The sequence below is a fragment of the Cydia splendana genome, chromosome 9 (genome assembly GCF_910591565.1).
Source record: "Cydia splendana chromosome 9, ilCydSple1.2, whole genome shotgun sequence".
Taxonomy (NCBI): domain Eukaryota; kingdom Metazoa; phylum Arthropoda; class Insecta; order Lepidoptera; family Tortricidae; genus Cydia; species Cydia splendana.
The window spans coordinates 7,102,056-7,116,493 of NC_085968.1; the positions used below are offsets into that span (position 1 = coordinate 7,102,056).

The following is a 14,438-nucleotide window of genomic DNA, read 5'->3' on the forward strand; positions in this document are numbered from 1 at the left end:
TGATGTCATGATGGTAATAAAATTAATTAAATACATAGCTAATCTTCAAGACTCCCTTTGAGCAAATAAGACACCACAAAATTTAAGGGTGCTTTAACCAAAGATATATCTTTGTGCATTAGTTGGCTAAAACTACCAATAATAATATACAGTGGCAGTAACCGTAGTCCCTAAATTACATACGCATTGCTATCATACTCGCACATACAAAATGAACCTAGTGCTTAGGTATCGCTTAAATTAATATCACTTTTAGGTACAAATAGCTCCTGTCGACAGTCGGAGCACGATTTAATGTTATTCGTGATCTAATGACGGCGTGGCCTAAATTTATTTGTAAATACTTATTAAGAGTAGGTTTCGAAAGGGCTGTTGTCATATAACTTAACTAAAACAACGGCGAGTGACTAGAGTAAATCACAGCAAAGTGACAAAAAGTCGTAACGACAGGATTTGTAAAACGACATTTTACAATAACATTGTTAAATTAATAAATATGCAAAATGCATTACGAATTTCAATTTAAACCTCTCACGGTATTGTTGAAATTTGAAAGCAATTGGCGCAAGTAAAGAATGGATGAGTTGAGCTAGTCTCTTTTGAGCCCGTTGCCGTTCTGTGTCGCCGCGTTCTTCTCCAGCTCCTCGCGGCGGCTGATCTGGTACCTGCGAATAAACAAAATGTTCATCTTAATTTTGTCCGTATTAAATACTATACCTATATGCGGTGTGGTGGCACTTTGACACACAATAAAGTGTACCGCCTCTGTACGCCAGATCGTTAATTTTAATTAACACTTTTTGCTGTCTGAGTACATTACAATTTGGTAAAGTAGCCGTTTCTGTAATAAAATATGTGTACAAAACGCGAGAGTTTAAAGTGTTATACCTAAGCTTCCGAAAATTTTGCGAGTGGAAATTACGCAATTTTGGGAACTTTCCTACGACACTTCAGTAGGTCTATCTATTGCTCTACTCTTGAAAATTAGGAGAGAAGGAGAATCTTTAATACAAGCGGCATTATACCTATCACAATTTCGAGAAGACCTTATACCACAGAACTATGCTTATAATGATCGGATTGCGCTAACGCGTTCAGTTCTCTTTACCATGGTGATAGATGTATTACGTATGGGTATACAAAGGTACAATGTTACAGATAACGGGCATAGTCGGAATCGCAATCGACTGGAACGCGTATTATTTGCGCGACATGCGCTCGTCATCGCGGATTCCTGGCGCGCTGCCAGACCAATGTAAGGCGTCTGATACCGCTAATTTTATTTCGTAACTCATGTTTACATCGCACAAAGATTGGTCAAGGTACTGAGAGTTACTCTATATTACTAGGTACCATTGTCGACACACAATTGACCTTACTTAAATCTTATTGCAACGACTTAAGGTCTACCAATTCCCAGATCATAATTTTGTTGTTAGTGCCATGAGTACGGTAATGATAATGAAACTCTTTGAGGTTTGCTTTTACGACAGTCATTTCAAGTTGAATGCAAAAGTCACGGTTTATCTTTGATGTGTGAGGAAAATTTATGCAGGAATATAAAATCTGCTATGCACCTTTAGCAGCAATCGAGCGTAGGTGGCTCTAAAATCAGAATTTGTTTTTTACTACACACGTGGCAGACAAAATATGATAATAAATAAAAGACAAAATTATCTCAACATATTTTTAATATAGCTAGGTCCAGGATATAAAAATTATAAACAGGTTATTTACGTTCTGAAAGATGGAACGCGTTCTTTTTGCTTCCATCATTTTCGTTTATACTTAACCTTGTAAACCGGAAAGATTTAATTCCAATTTATTAGGAAGATACAAATGATACAATACATCATACCTAATTCAAATGTATACCTAAGAGATAAGATCATCAAAGTAACGACGCTAGTTAAACTGAGCGCTTCCCTGCTTTTAGTTATAGGCACTTTGAGCCGATGATCCCGCCCACAACAGTAGTCGTAAAGCAGATTTCCCGGCCTTCGGGCTTGACTACTTTTGTATTACCGCCAAGTTCCACCTACCTAACTACGCTTAATTTACTCTTTCGGTTTACAGGCGGTTAATATTAACTAGTCTCAACTTTATTTATTTGGAGACACCCAACTGAAAGCTGGTTTCCTTTCGAATACAATGAGGAAGGTGTCAAAATGAAACGAGGAAAGAACACGAGGGCCTTAACCGTTTCGATCTTTGCGTAGCGCTTGACTTCTGTGCTAAGAAACAACGCAGCAGTCTCTCATCAACCCGTGCTGGGTTGATGAGAGACTGCTCTGCTCGCCATCCTCTAAGGCCGCCGCTGAGAACTGAACGACTTGTAGTGGCTAATGGTGTTATTTATAAACTTAGATGGTCATATCCGTTGATAATCGTTTGTCCCTATCCGAAATTTTGACATTTCTGTTTGTTAGAAAGAGACAAAATTTAACAGAGGTTTACGTTTTATGAATAAGGGCCAGTTGCACCAACCACATTTGACAGACTGATCAACGTCAGCCGGCGCGCCCCGGCGCTTTACTATGAAATTTTCCATACATAAAAATTTAGCGAACTCTTTAACCTTTTCGACGCCGAGTCAAACATAAAAGCTGTCACTCAGACGCCACGTCACCCAATTGTTAAAACTGAAATTGAACTTTATGCATATGCACGTAGATCTATGTTGCTCTGTGGTCTGTGACCGATTAATTGGTCTTTGGCGTTGAACCTGCGGTGCAGATATATCGGTCATTGGCGTCCAAAAGGTTAACGATACCACAGAAGAAATAATAATACTACCGTACAGAAAGGACGTACACTTCCTACAAACCCGAAGTTTGACAGCTATTCAGGGTCGAATCATACTATCCCTTTCTAATATATAGCACTATCTCTTTCGGCTATTTAGGGTTGTCAAAATTCAAGTGATTATCTTATCTGTGGTCGTGCACGCAAGGAAGTCAAGTGGTGCCAACCCTAATAATTGCTCGGAGCAATGCTGAGCCGAACGGAGCCGAGTTCGACCGAAGTCAGGAGTGTCTCCCCACTGACGATACGAACAGTTTGGTGCAACCGACCCTAAGGGGGTAACTCACCAGACGACGAGCCGGCCGCTCAGCATGAAGAAGAACACCAGCGCCGGCGCGCAGCGGTCGAACGGGTCTCCCACCATCACGTGAGAGTACGCCGCGAGCACCATCAGCGCCACCAGCCCGATGTTCGCGGCGTTCTTTATCTTATCTGTAACGCAGGGTTCGTGGGTCAGCTTACAAAAATAACACACGCAGAGGTAAGTAAACGTTCTGTAGGAACACAATCTCACTCCACAGTTTATTTTATCCAGAAGCATCATCAAATTCTGTGTAGTGTACATATGTAGACTTCAACGGCCGAATATAGGCTTTACGCGTGTGCTCGACGAGCAGTCGCTGACTGTGGTCTGTGGTGTGCAGCCTGGCGATTTATGGACCACGTAATAAGTTGACCATAGCTGACAGATATCGAAAAGCCTCCACTCACATTTTTGCCACGTCGAGTGCGATCTAAGTTCGGAGCCGAGCCGCATATTGTTCGTTCCTAGATTTGCGGACTATTTCCCCTGATTTTTTGCTCCTTAATTTTTCTATTTTTTGTACCGCAACGCAACAGAGATAGCGGATACTTTACTATCATCGCCTCCTTAATGGTTCGCATGTGATTCACGCACTATAGAAATAGAAAATCGCGCTATCGTCGCAATTGATGATAATGATGATGTTAAAAAAACGCATTAATAATTACTCCGACTTGAAATAGTGACTATCTACATGCGTCGAGATCAGTGAGATACCTACCACACGCCCACAGAACTAAATCTAACCACGCCAGCAGTGGCGGATTTGCCCTAAGGCCAAGTAGGCTCGGGCCTAGGGCGGCAAATTGTAACAAAAAATTCGCTGATGATAACAAGAAATAACTCAAAATGTAATAGTCAATATGATGGGTGCTGAAAAGGGCCTGGGGCCTAGGGCGGCAAAGACTGTAAATCCGCCACTGCACGCCAGTGCTAGTCTTCTAAATTTTTCGATTAAAACAAAGTGTTAGACAGAAAGAACTAAGGTGGTCTTTACCGTATCTGCTAGTGCCTCTGCCTGCACCTGCGCTTTGCCGACACGGGGTGCATAGATATATCTACTCATGCTGCTCTTTAGAGGTGTACGATTGCGGCTCCTCAAGTCAGCCAAAAAAAATCACACTTAGACCATAGGAAATAACTTTTAGGACTCCTAAAACTGGCAATTTTCCTTAGACGGGCTATATTTTTAAAATTTTGCCGACCTCTGCCCTGTGCTACCTTACAAACCTAGCATTGGGTAGCCGCGCGGATGAGAAAGATTTTTTTAACTGTAAGTCTGACTTACGTCCAGGAAATAGTGCCATGGTGAGCCCGAACAGTATCTCGAGCACGCCCACGGTCCGCCTGTACCATTTCGACGGCAGCTTGAAGTCCAACGTCTCGGTTAATGGAAACACCTTGGCATATCTAACGTACTCCTTCCTCTGAAACAATGTAAACATCTGTCATGTCACGCTCGGCGCTGGTCCATTAACACTTTCGTTGGCTTTAAATAATAGGACGGTGACGGCAGCATTTAAAGTAGTAATATTCTAAATTTATTGTGTTTTAGTATACCTACTTTTGTGGTGGTGTTACGTCAAACAGACTCGTCATCATTCAGAATTTGTTTTATAGAATAGAATCGCTGTTTGTAGAGACAAATAAGTTAAAGAAATTTTTGATAGACTGTTCGGAAACAGAAGAGTCGTGGAATGTATTGGGCCCTATACATTCCACGACTCTTCTCTTTCCGCACAGACTCTACAAGCTTTTATCGCGGACTGTAATTTTTTAGGCAATTATATGTGACGTTCCACGGAAAAAGGTACCTTATGAGGGTTTCTAGTTTCGGAGATATGAAATGTTTTGTAAAGAGGTGAAAAAATGCTCAATTTTTTTTTATTGTGTGATCTGAAACCTTAATGCGTAACGTTTGTTTACCTGTTTTTATTTTTGTTATAAGTTAGTTATAAGCCTAGTAATGTCGTCTCAGAGTTTAGTAGAAAAGGTACCTTATGGAAAAAAGATTGAAAATTCCCAAAAAAACTAGTCAATACGGGAAAAGAAGTTTGGTAGAGAACTGTATTAGCATTCTGCAAAACTAATTTGATAATTTCAGTTCTGGTCGGGGGGCCTCGCAAATATTATAACCGTACATCGACCGACATCACAAATCCAAGTAGCCTGCTATTATACCAAAGTTACTCTCGTCAAGTGTTTCTTAACTAGAATAATCTTCATTTGGTTTGGTCGCATGCAGTAAATCAGCCATTGGTTTGCTGAAAAATGCCAATACCCGACGCATTACCTTATGGAATATCTGAGGTCATTGAACCTCAATGCCGCTTATATCTTCAATAGCAACCGAAATATATTATTGATAAGAAATAGACGATTTATACCATCTTAACCCCAAAATATTATTAGTTTATCCTAACTGTTCCATCATCATCATGCCTCATCATGTAACTTAATCACAAGGTACCTTTTCATTACATACAAATTATTGGTCTTTTTTAAGATTATTATGACGAAGAACTAATTAAATTTGGGGCAGTTTAATGTAAATTAATATTTTCTATTCATAAAAGATAAACTGTAATATGATTGATATTTTGTAGTGATGTATTATTAGATTTATTTCCATAAGGTACCTTTTCGTAAATGTATGGAGCAAATACTGTTATTGTTATGTAAGTTTAAAGTGGCATAAGGGGTTAAATATAGTATTTAGTTGGGGTTTTAGGATTTATTTCATTTGAATGACAGAATTTCTTTCATGTGTGCTCAGAAAAATTGATTGTGTGTCACATTAAAAGTAAAAATATTCAATTTTGTGATTTTATATGAAAAAGTCAGAAAATACATTTTCACCTCTAAATCGGTATTGTTTTTTGCTTAAACTGTCTGTCAGTGTCGTTTTCTAATAGATAAAATTTAAATCTTGAGAGCTCATTGCAATCAATCGTGAAAATGAAATAAAACTTTATTTTCAAGAGATTGGCTAGTATACACATAAATCAGTCGATATCAAAAGTTTCTATTTGCATTACAGAACAAGTCGCAATATTTTTTTAATCTCACATATATAAGGTATTATTATTTGTAGTCAACTATGTAACTTACTTCAGGAACATAGTTTTTAGGCGGCTAAACTTAAAACTTCTCTATCGTAAAGTTGCTAATTTCACAACATTATTTTCAAAAAATCATATCTCTGTAACTACGCAACCTAGAAGGTTGATCTTTTGTGTTATCGATAGCTTATTTATTGTAGATTACTGGGGTATGCATAACTCCATACCCGCCATAAGGTACCTTTGACCGTGGGACGTCACATATATCCATGTAATACCTACACATCGAGACAATTCTAACAAACCCAAACACAATTAATAGGTTGCGTTGTTTTATCACAGAGTTCCTATGGTCACCTCCTGTCTCCATAATCAGATCAGTTCAATGGTACCAAAATATTGTATTGTCATCCGATTTACATATGCGTGCAAAATTTCAGGTCGATCGGAAACCGGGGAAAATTTAACTTGCAAGATTTGATTACAGACAGTCAACAGGACAGGTGATACTAAAACTAAAATCTGGTAAATAAATAATAAATATTGCAATATTGTTGTAGATGCGTGTTTACTGTGGCCGAAGATCATTGTTGTATTATTTATGAAATGTCATCTTACTATAGTCTGTATCTTTAGGTATTTAAAAAAAGTAAACAAACAATTTGTACATTTTCGGGTTGTCATAACATTTATTGGTTAACCACCAAATACAAAACCGCCTGGATCTGTCAATGAACGACCTGACTAACCTACATTATTTTTGATCATGTAATGTTTTCATCTACCCTCAACTGGCTTAAGGAGCCATTCGAGGGTAGATTTTGTTTACATTTATTTAAATACCTAAAGATACAGAGTATTGTCAGAGTCAGGGGGTAGTTTTAGTTAAGATAGGCACCATGGGGTTGAAAACAGCCACTTGATCACTACAGAAGGCGCTTGAAAATTTAAAAATCATTTGTTACCTATCAGTTATTAAAAATGAAGAATCTTTGATTCTTCACCGGGCGAAGGCGAAATAACAGCCGTATTCGAACAATGAGATACGTCAAATACTAGATATTGAAACGATATGGATCGGTTATGTCAGTGTCAAACAAGTGTCAAAATTGACGTTTCTTCAAACAAAAACGTCACTTTTGACACTTGCTTGACACTGACATATCCAATCCATATCGTTTTAATATCTAGTATTTGGTGCATCTCATTGTTCGAATAGGGCTATAAGTCTCCGTTTCAGCCGGAGAAAAATTATTTCGTATGTCTCATATGTCTGTGCGGCTGTTCTCCTTTATAGTCCGCATTTCTCAACTGATTCTTGTGAATTTTTCTAAGCTTGTTCGATAAGTTAAGTAGACCTACTTATCGACCGATTGTGGTCGATATGTCGGCGGCCGATCGTAAGATCAGGCATATCGTGAAATTCCTAGGCAAATCGTGAAACGTGAAAATCTTTGACTCGTTCCCTAAGTCGACGGAGCTAAGCTACGCGGGGCTCCTATTTCTGGGCAGCTTGCCCTTCGGGCATCTGAAGCAACCTAACGAACCTATCCTACCTTTATATTGGTTTAATGTGACTATCGTCAAAACATTACACAGGAACATTACGATCTGCCTGATCTTACGATCGGCCGCCGACAGATACACTATCACTATGATCAATACACAACAATAAACAATAGGTACATATCGTGCATATCCTTTTATTAATATATACCTACGTTAAGTAAATACTTTAACGTAACTTGTTTATCAAATATTTAGATAAATTAGTCACCATAGTGGTATCACGAAAAGTACAGTCGGCAATAAAAACACGCAAGTTTTTTTTTGTACAGGCACACTGTCGCCAGTATGGCAAGGGACGAGTGCACTCGATAGTCGCAGTTGTCCCACGGGAGAACTCGCCCTTAATGACTATTGTAGCGAAACGCTACTGGCCGTTTGTAAAAAAATAAAATGCATATTTGCGATTATTTTGAATTTAAATTTTGATGGAATGTTCGAGAAAGAAAAAATTGAATTTGTTTTTTGAGAGTTAGCTTGTGAATTTGGTGTGAAAAAGTGGTTTGTGCTCCCGGGTTGTTTTTAACCAGATTTGATATATACTTAACCAGTTTGATATATAACCCGAAGTTTTTAAAGTGCGCGTAAATCCACGGGCGGAAAGGCTCCTCGTAAACAGTTGGCCACCCAAGCCGTGCGTGAATCGGCGTCAGGGAGGAGACGCTCCTCGTAGACAGTTGGCCACCAAGGCCGTGCATGTATCGGCGCCGGGCACTGATGAAGTGAGGTGGCCCCATCGTTACCGTCCCGTCTACTGCCTGCCATCAGCGCTCTCCAGGAGGCGAGTGAGGTTTGCCTCGTCAGGCCTTTTTGAGGACACCAACTTGTGCGCCAGCTAAATTCTCAACCGTATTCTTTTTTTTACCTTTCATGTTTACCAACTATGCGGAACGCAGACAAATTAGTTTAAAACGATCAATTAGTTTTTTTTAGTGGAATTTGTGAAAATTAACAGTAACAGTGAAAGTAACAGTGTGTAATTTTTTTTGATTAAAGTGTGTAAAATTATACGTGATCTGCAAAAATCAACTGTTTTACTGAAAAGGCAGAGCGTGTTCGGAATCGGTATCAGCCAAAACGTATACCTATTCCGAACACACTCTGCCTTTTCCATTGGCGCATTAAGACACCATCCCGAAGAGCAAACGCAGTAAACATCTGAGGACTGTCCAAAACCCCCTGGTAAATACGTTCGTACCAAGGATCACCGAATAGGTGGACCGACAGTCTCAATCTTATGCGAAAGCCACGACGTACAACCTAAACCAGCACCAACACCAGCACCGACACCAACTTGTGCGCCATCCACGCTATATGCAACTGGATTTGGATCAAGCTGCCGGCACCCTTGCGTGTGCTTCCACGTTTGTCCCCTTTACCCTTTGTCCCCTTTCCTAACTGAAATTCAAGACTGCAATATCTTAATTTTAGCGATAGTTTTTCCAATCCCAATTTTTTTTATAACCCCCTAATTATTGTGTTTTTGTGCCATATTTTTGTTTCGCCATTTGTTAATATCTGTGATCCGCATACCTCTTCTTTTTTCTTCCTACAACTCCTCAAAATTCAAAAAGCATCGCTTGACGGGCGGTATAAACAAGCGGTTCAAAATTTAGGTATCATTCGCCAAATTGTCAACCATCATCGTCCATTATATTCCCCTCATAGATACATCTTTTTCCTTTCCAGCTAAATTCTCAACCGTATTCTTTTTTTTAGGGTTCCGTACCCAAAAGGTAAAACGGGACCCTATTACTAAGACTTCGCTGTCCGTCCGTCCGTCCGTCCGTCCGTCCGTCTGTCTGTCACCAGGCTGTATCTCACAAACCGTGATAGCTAGACAGTTGAAATTTTCACAGATGATGTATTTCTGTTGCCGCTATAACAACAAATACTAAAAACAGAATAAAATAAAGATTAAAATGGGGCTCCCATACAACAAACGTGATTTTTGACCAAAGTTAAGCAACGTCGGGCGTGGTCAGTACTTGGATGGGTGACCGTTTTTTTTTGCATTTTTTTCCGTTTTTTTTTTCATTATGGTACGGAACCCTTCGTGCGCGAGTCCGACTCGCACTTGCCCGGTTTTTTACCTTTCATGTTTACCAACTATGCGGAACGCAGACAAATTAGTTTAAAACGATCAATTAGTTTTTTATAGTGGAATTTGTGAAAATTAACAGTAACAGTGAAAGTAACAGTGTGTAATTTTTTTTGATAAAAGTGTGTAAAATTATACGTGATCTGCAAAAATCAACTGTTTTACTGCACTATGTATTTTTTTCGGATGGTGTCAAATGAGCATGTTTCAGAGATAGCAAGCAGGTAAGTCAATGGCGTAGTCATTAGGCAGACTAGTTAGACATATACCAAGGCCTAACGTGCAAGTTTGTGAAAAAGCACGTGTAAAATCGCGTCAGTCAATGCAGTAGGTACAGGAACGCGTAAACGAACTTTGCTTGACCTTGCGTCGAGGAATGATGTAAACCCAAAATAAAACTAATATAGTTTCTGCCACTACGTCACCCAAACACTCTACAATTCTACATAGATATGCGTAACCATGCACTTCATCCGTCGGTGCTGTAAATAACGCCGCGCATCGGATTGTATGTCTATTGTCTATCTATCCCGTTAATCACATCCCATTAATTTTAATCACTTGGCATCGTAACGAGATATAAGACTTGCAAATAAGGAACATTGTAACGCTGTATTAATTTGGCTATGATTAATTTTATAGATTGAATTTCGCAACGGTGTCGCCACTCGTTGTCGCAACCAGCCGGCTCGGGCGACCTGCGGGAATTAGGCGGCAGGCCAAATACCGAAATAGCATTTCTCATCGCTCAGTAACAAAATCAATGCACCGACCAAACTATTAATGTTTATTACTAGAAAACAATCCACTTACCAAGTCCTTGTGAAGTTCCTTCGAAATAAAAGGCGTCAACTTTGTGATTCCAACAAATATAAAAAACACCCCTAAAAGGATTGATAAACTCTTCAACACGATTGAGCCCATTTTACAAACTATATCAACTTTTATCAGCGGTGATATAAAATGCCTCAATCCATTTAATATAGCTGTCCGTTTTAGGAATGATGCTATTTCATTTCGTGTGACACATTGTATATGATTTTATTTTGAATAATTTATGCGATTTCATATCATACTATCTTTATAAAAAAATACGACAAATTGGTATTCGAAATGATTATGGACTAAAGAGTGCCAGAGGAGCACACACGTTTCGCGCCGGCGCGAAAAAATCCATATCTGACCTGATAGTGTTGCCAGCAGTAAAAAATTGGATGCATGGTAGAAATAGTAGAAAAATCGTAGAAAAGTCTTCGAGCAACACCGGCTTCCGACACATCGGAAGGGAGGGGCCCAAGCGATATCTCACCATACAAATCTTTCTGCCATTTTTCGCGGGGGGAAAGGTGGACACAGTCGCACTTCTCACACACTTACATACAAAATCCAATCTGTAATGACGACACAAATACATAGAAAATGACACACGTCAAAGACAAATCTTGCAAACCTCGATCTCTTTTTGTGTACGGACGAGTCAGTAGGGCTACCGCCAATACCGAAAATCGTCAATTGCGGGCATTTTTCTCTGTCACTCTAATTACGCCTTCATTGGAGTAAAAGAGTAAGATCCCCGCAATTTGCGAATTTCGGTTTTCGCGGTAGCCCCTCAGGACGAGTGACAAGTGTCACAACACGCACACTAACACATTTTCGTTGAAGTATGTTATTGTATTCTGAGAGATGAGAAGTCGGATTTGTCGCTCGACCGATCCGCAATTTGTACTGAGCGAGCAAAATCGATAAATCCAACAATTACATGAGACTAAAATATAATAATTGTGTTGGAATGTAATTAAACGTATGATATGTAAAAAAAATATTACATGTGAAATGTAACACTTTCTTTTTGTAAATTTGATGTCCCCGACCTCTTTTTATAACAAAAAACCGAGCAAACAGGCATTTTTGTGCAGCAGTGTTCACGCTAGAGATGGGTAACTCAGGAGTGATAGATAAAAAAGATATACATCTTTCTCTTTTCATGAATCACTCTTCTTGTCTTTACGAATCCGAATGTATCAGTATATCCGTACAGCTCTCACTTCCTCAGCAACAATTTACTAAAGCGATAAGCGATGTCTCGGTCGCGCGTCGACCGAAGTAATTAGGTTAGGTTTCGCTAAATAAGCCCTTGCTACACGGTCGCCGACAAGCCCCCAGACCGCGTGGCCTTAGTCCGTCCCGGACCGTGTAGACAGTTGTTTCCAACAAAATTTGACCAAAACTGACCAAGGACAGACCAAGGTCAGATGGTTAGAAGGCTTGTCGGCGACCGTGTAGCAAGGGCTATATTCCGCGAGAAGTAGATATAGTAAGTATAGTATTTCTCGCTCGCTACTACTACTACTCTCTCTCTCTCTCTCACACACACACTCATAAGATGACGCATAGTCAGCAAGTGCCGATACAGTTGCGAGCGGGACAACTGATATATACGGATATATACGGATATTTTTTGGACATGTCTAAAGCCTACGACAGGGTTTCACACCCAATACTGCTCAACAAACTCTATGAAATCGGGATCCGTGGCAATGCTTATAACTGGCTAAAATCATACCTCAACAATAGACAACAGTACGTACAAATAGATCATTACCATAAAGACTCCAACCAATTAATGAAACTACAATCTAAATGGCACACCATCAACAGCTCTATCCCCCAAGGCAGCGTATTAGGATGTCTGCTGTTCCTAATATATATAAACGATCTTCCTAAAATAACCAACCATAAATGTATCATATTTGCCGACGACATCACTCTCCTGTTTAAACATGACAACAACTCTGACGATTACTCTCATATAAAAGAAACATTCACCAATATCTCTGACTGGCTACAGGATCACAACCTAGTAGTAAATACAACCAAAACAAAACTTATGCAATTTAGGCCCTATCAGAAAAAACCTACCGATCTAACACCGCTGTTGCAGGATTTAAATATAAATGAAGATACTGATTGCACTTTATTAGGAATAACTATAGACAATCATATCAACTGGAAAAAACACATTGCTAAAGTTCAATCTAAACTATCAAGTTTTATTTTTGCTCTGGGCATTCTGAAGTCAAACACACATACAGAGTGCGCTTTGTCCGCTTACCACTCTTACGCCCAAGCCTGGTTACGTTATGGTATTATTCTATGGGGCCATAGCAGTGACGCCCACGATCTCCTTATAGCCCAAAAAAAATGTGTCCGCATACTAACCAATATACGACAAACAGACAGTTGTAAGAAACATTTCACTAATCTCCAAATTTTAACTCTCCCCTCTCTCTACATCTTAGAAATTTCTACTTTTGTCATGAAGAACATACAGTTATTTGAGTTTTGTAAAAGTGCACGTCGTAACAATAACCTCATCCCCCCGGAACCAATTTTGGATATTTACAAAAAAGGCCCTTATTTCAGAGCAATCCAGATTTATAATAAGCTGCCAAACGATATAAGAAATATAAAAAACCTTAACCCATTCGTGTCAAAACTAAAACTACTTTTAATATCGAAGGTATACTATTCGGTCCAAGAGTTTATGGAGGATAAATTTTCATAAGTATAAGTACTACTAATAATTATTAATTCTTAACAATATTATTAACCCTTTTTGTAAATATAAGTTAACATAGTACTTACTTAATTCAAGAAATAAGCTAGGATAAAGTTGTTATTATTTAGGATATTTATTTATCTTATGTAACAGTATTATTTATTGTTACAGTTACGTAACACTATTTAGTTTAAAAAAAATGTTCCATAAATAACTAGACATAAGATTAATTTGCAATGCCCTACCAGGGTGCCATGTGTTCTAAAAATTTTTATTGTAACAACTTTATTATGTACCATGGTTCGCAATAAAGGATTCTATTCTATTCTATTCTATTCTATTCTATTCTAAAGATATAAAAGAGTGATACATATCCCAGTGATAGAAAGATATATATCACTCTTTTCTTTCTACTGACACATTTCGCCCATCTCTAGTTCACGCGCGCGTCTGGACTCGGTCTAGTGAAAAATCCAAGTGCAACTAGTTTTATTACCCGCGCTAGATTAGATTGACGCACTAATCTTGTACCTCGGCAGAGGGGAAATAGTGCGAATGCCGCCTCCCTTCCGTGTTGCTCGAAGAGAAAAGTAAATTAATATTATATATATATATATATATATATATATATATATATATATATATATATATATATATATATATATATATATATATATATATATATATATATATATATATATAATATATATATATATAATATATATATATATATATATATTAGATGGTCAAGCAAATCTTGTCAGTAGAAAAAGGCGCGAAATTCAAATTTTCTATGAGAATATTTCAAATTTGCCGCCTTTTGCTTGACCAACTTTATATTATAGTCTGTCTAGTCATTCCCGTTAGTGGAAAATGCGGCAAATTTAAAAAATGTAGGCGAGAAGAGTTATCATCCCATAGAAAAACTGAACTTCGCGCCTTTTTCTACCGACAAAGTTGTTTGACAGACTACATATAATATTACACTGTAGAATACAAATTATTGTGTAATTATTATTAGAAAAAATATATTCATTCATT

At 38.4% G+C, this 14,438-nt stretch overlaps 1 protein-coding gene and 1 long non-coding RNA gene across 2 annotated transcripts; one reads left to right on the plus strand and one right to left on the minus strand.

Moving 5' to 3' along the window:
* Positions 1–229: 229 nt before the first annotated feature.
* LOC134793488 (uncharacterized) lies at positions 230–583 on the plus strand. Its single transcript, XR_010144552.1, has 2 exons — positions 230–319; positions 358–583. It is a non-coding gene; the product is annotated as an uncharacterized LOC134793488 (long non-coding RNA).
* Positions 415–10,859, minus strand: LOC134793483 (novel acetylcholine receptor chaperone). The gene is made up of 4 exons (XM_063765067.1): positions 10,652–10,859; positions 4,398–4,536; positions 3,093–3,237; positions 415–665 (listed from the first exon to the last, which is right to left on the minus strand). Exons 1-4 carry the CDS (start codon positions 10,760–10,762, stop codon positions 590–592), a joined length of 471 nt encoding a protein of 156 aa, XP_063621137.1. The 5' UTR covers positions 10,763–10,859; the 3' UTR covers positions 415–589.
* Between the last annotated feature and the right edge of the window lie 3,579 nt (positions 10,860–14,438).

Excerpts from the sequence above, each read along its gene's own strand:
- LOC134793483 (XM_063765067.1), bottom strand. The coding sequence starts at position 10,762 with ATGGGCTCAATCGTGTTGAAGAGTTTATCAATCCTTTTAGGGGTGTTT. Across the intron at positions 4,537-10,651 it reads AGGAACTTCACAAGGACTTG|AGGAAGGAGTACGTTAGATA; the intron begins GTAAGTGGATTG and ends ACATTGTTTCAG. Across the intron at positions 3,238-4,397 it reads CATGGCACTATTTCCTGGAC|ATAAGATAAAGAACGCCGCG; the intron begins GTAAGTCAGACT and ends CCTGCGTTACAG.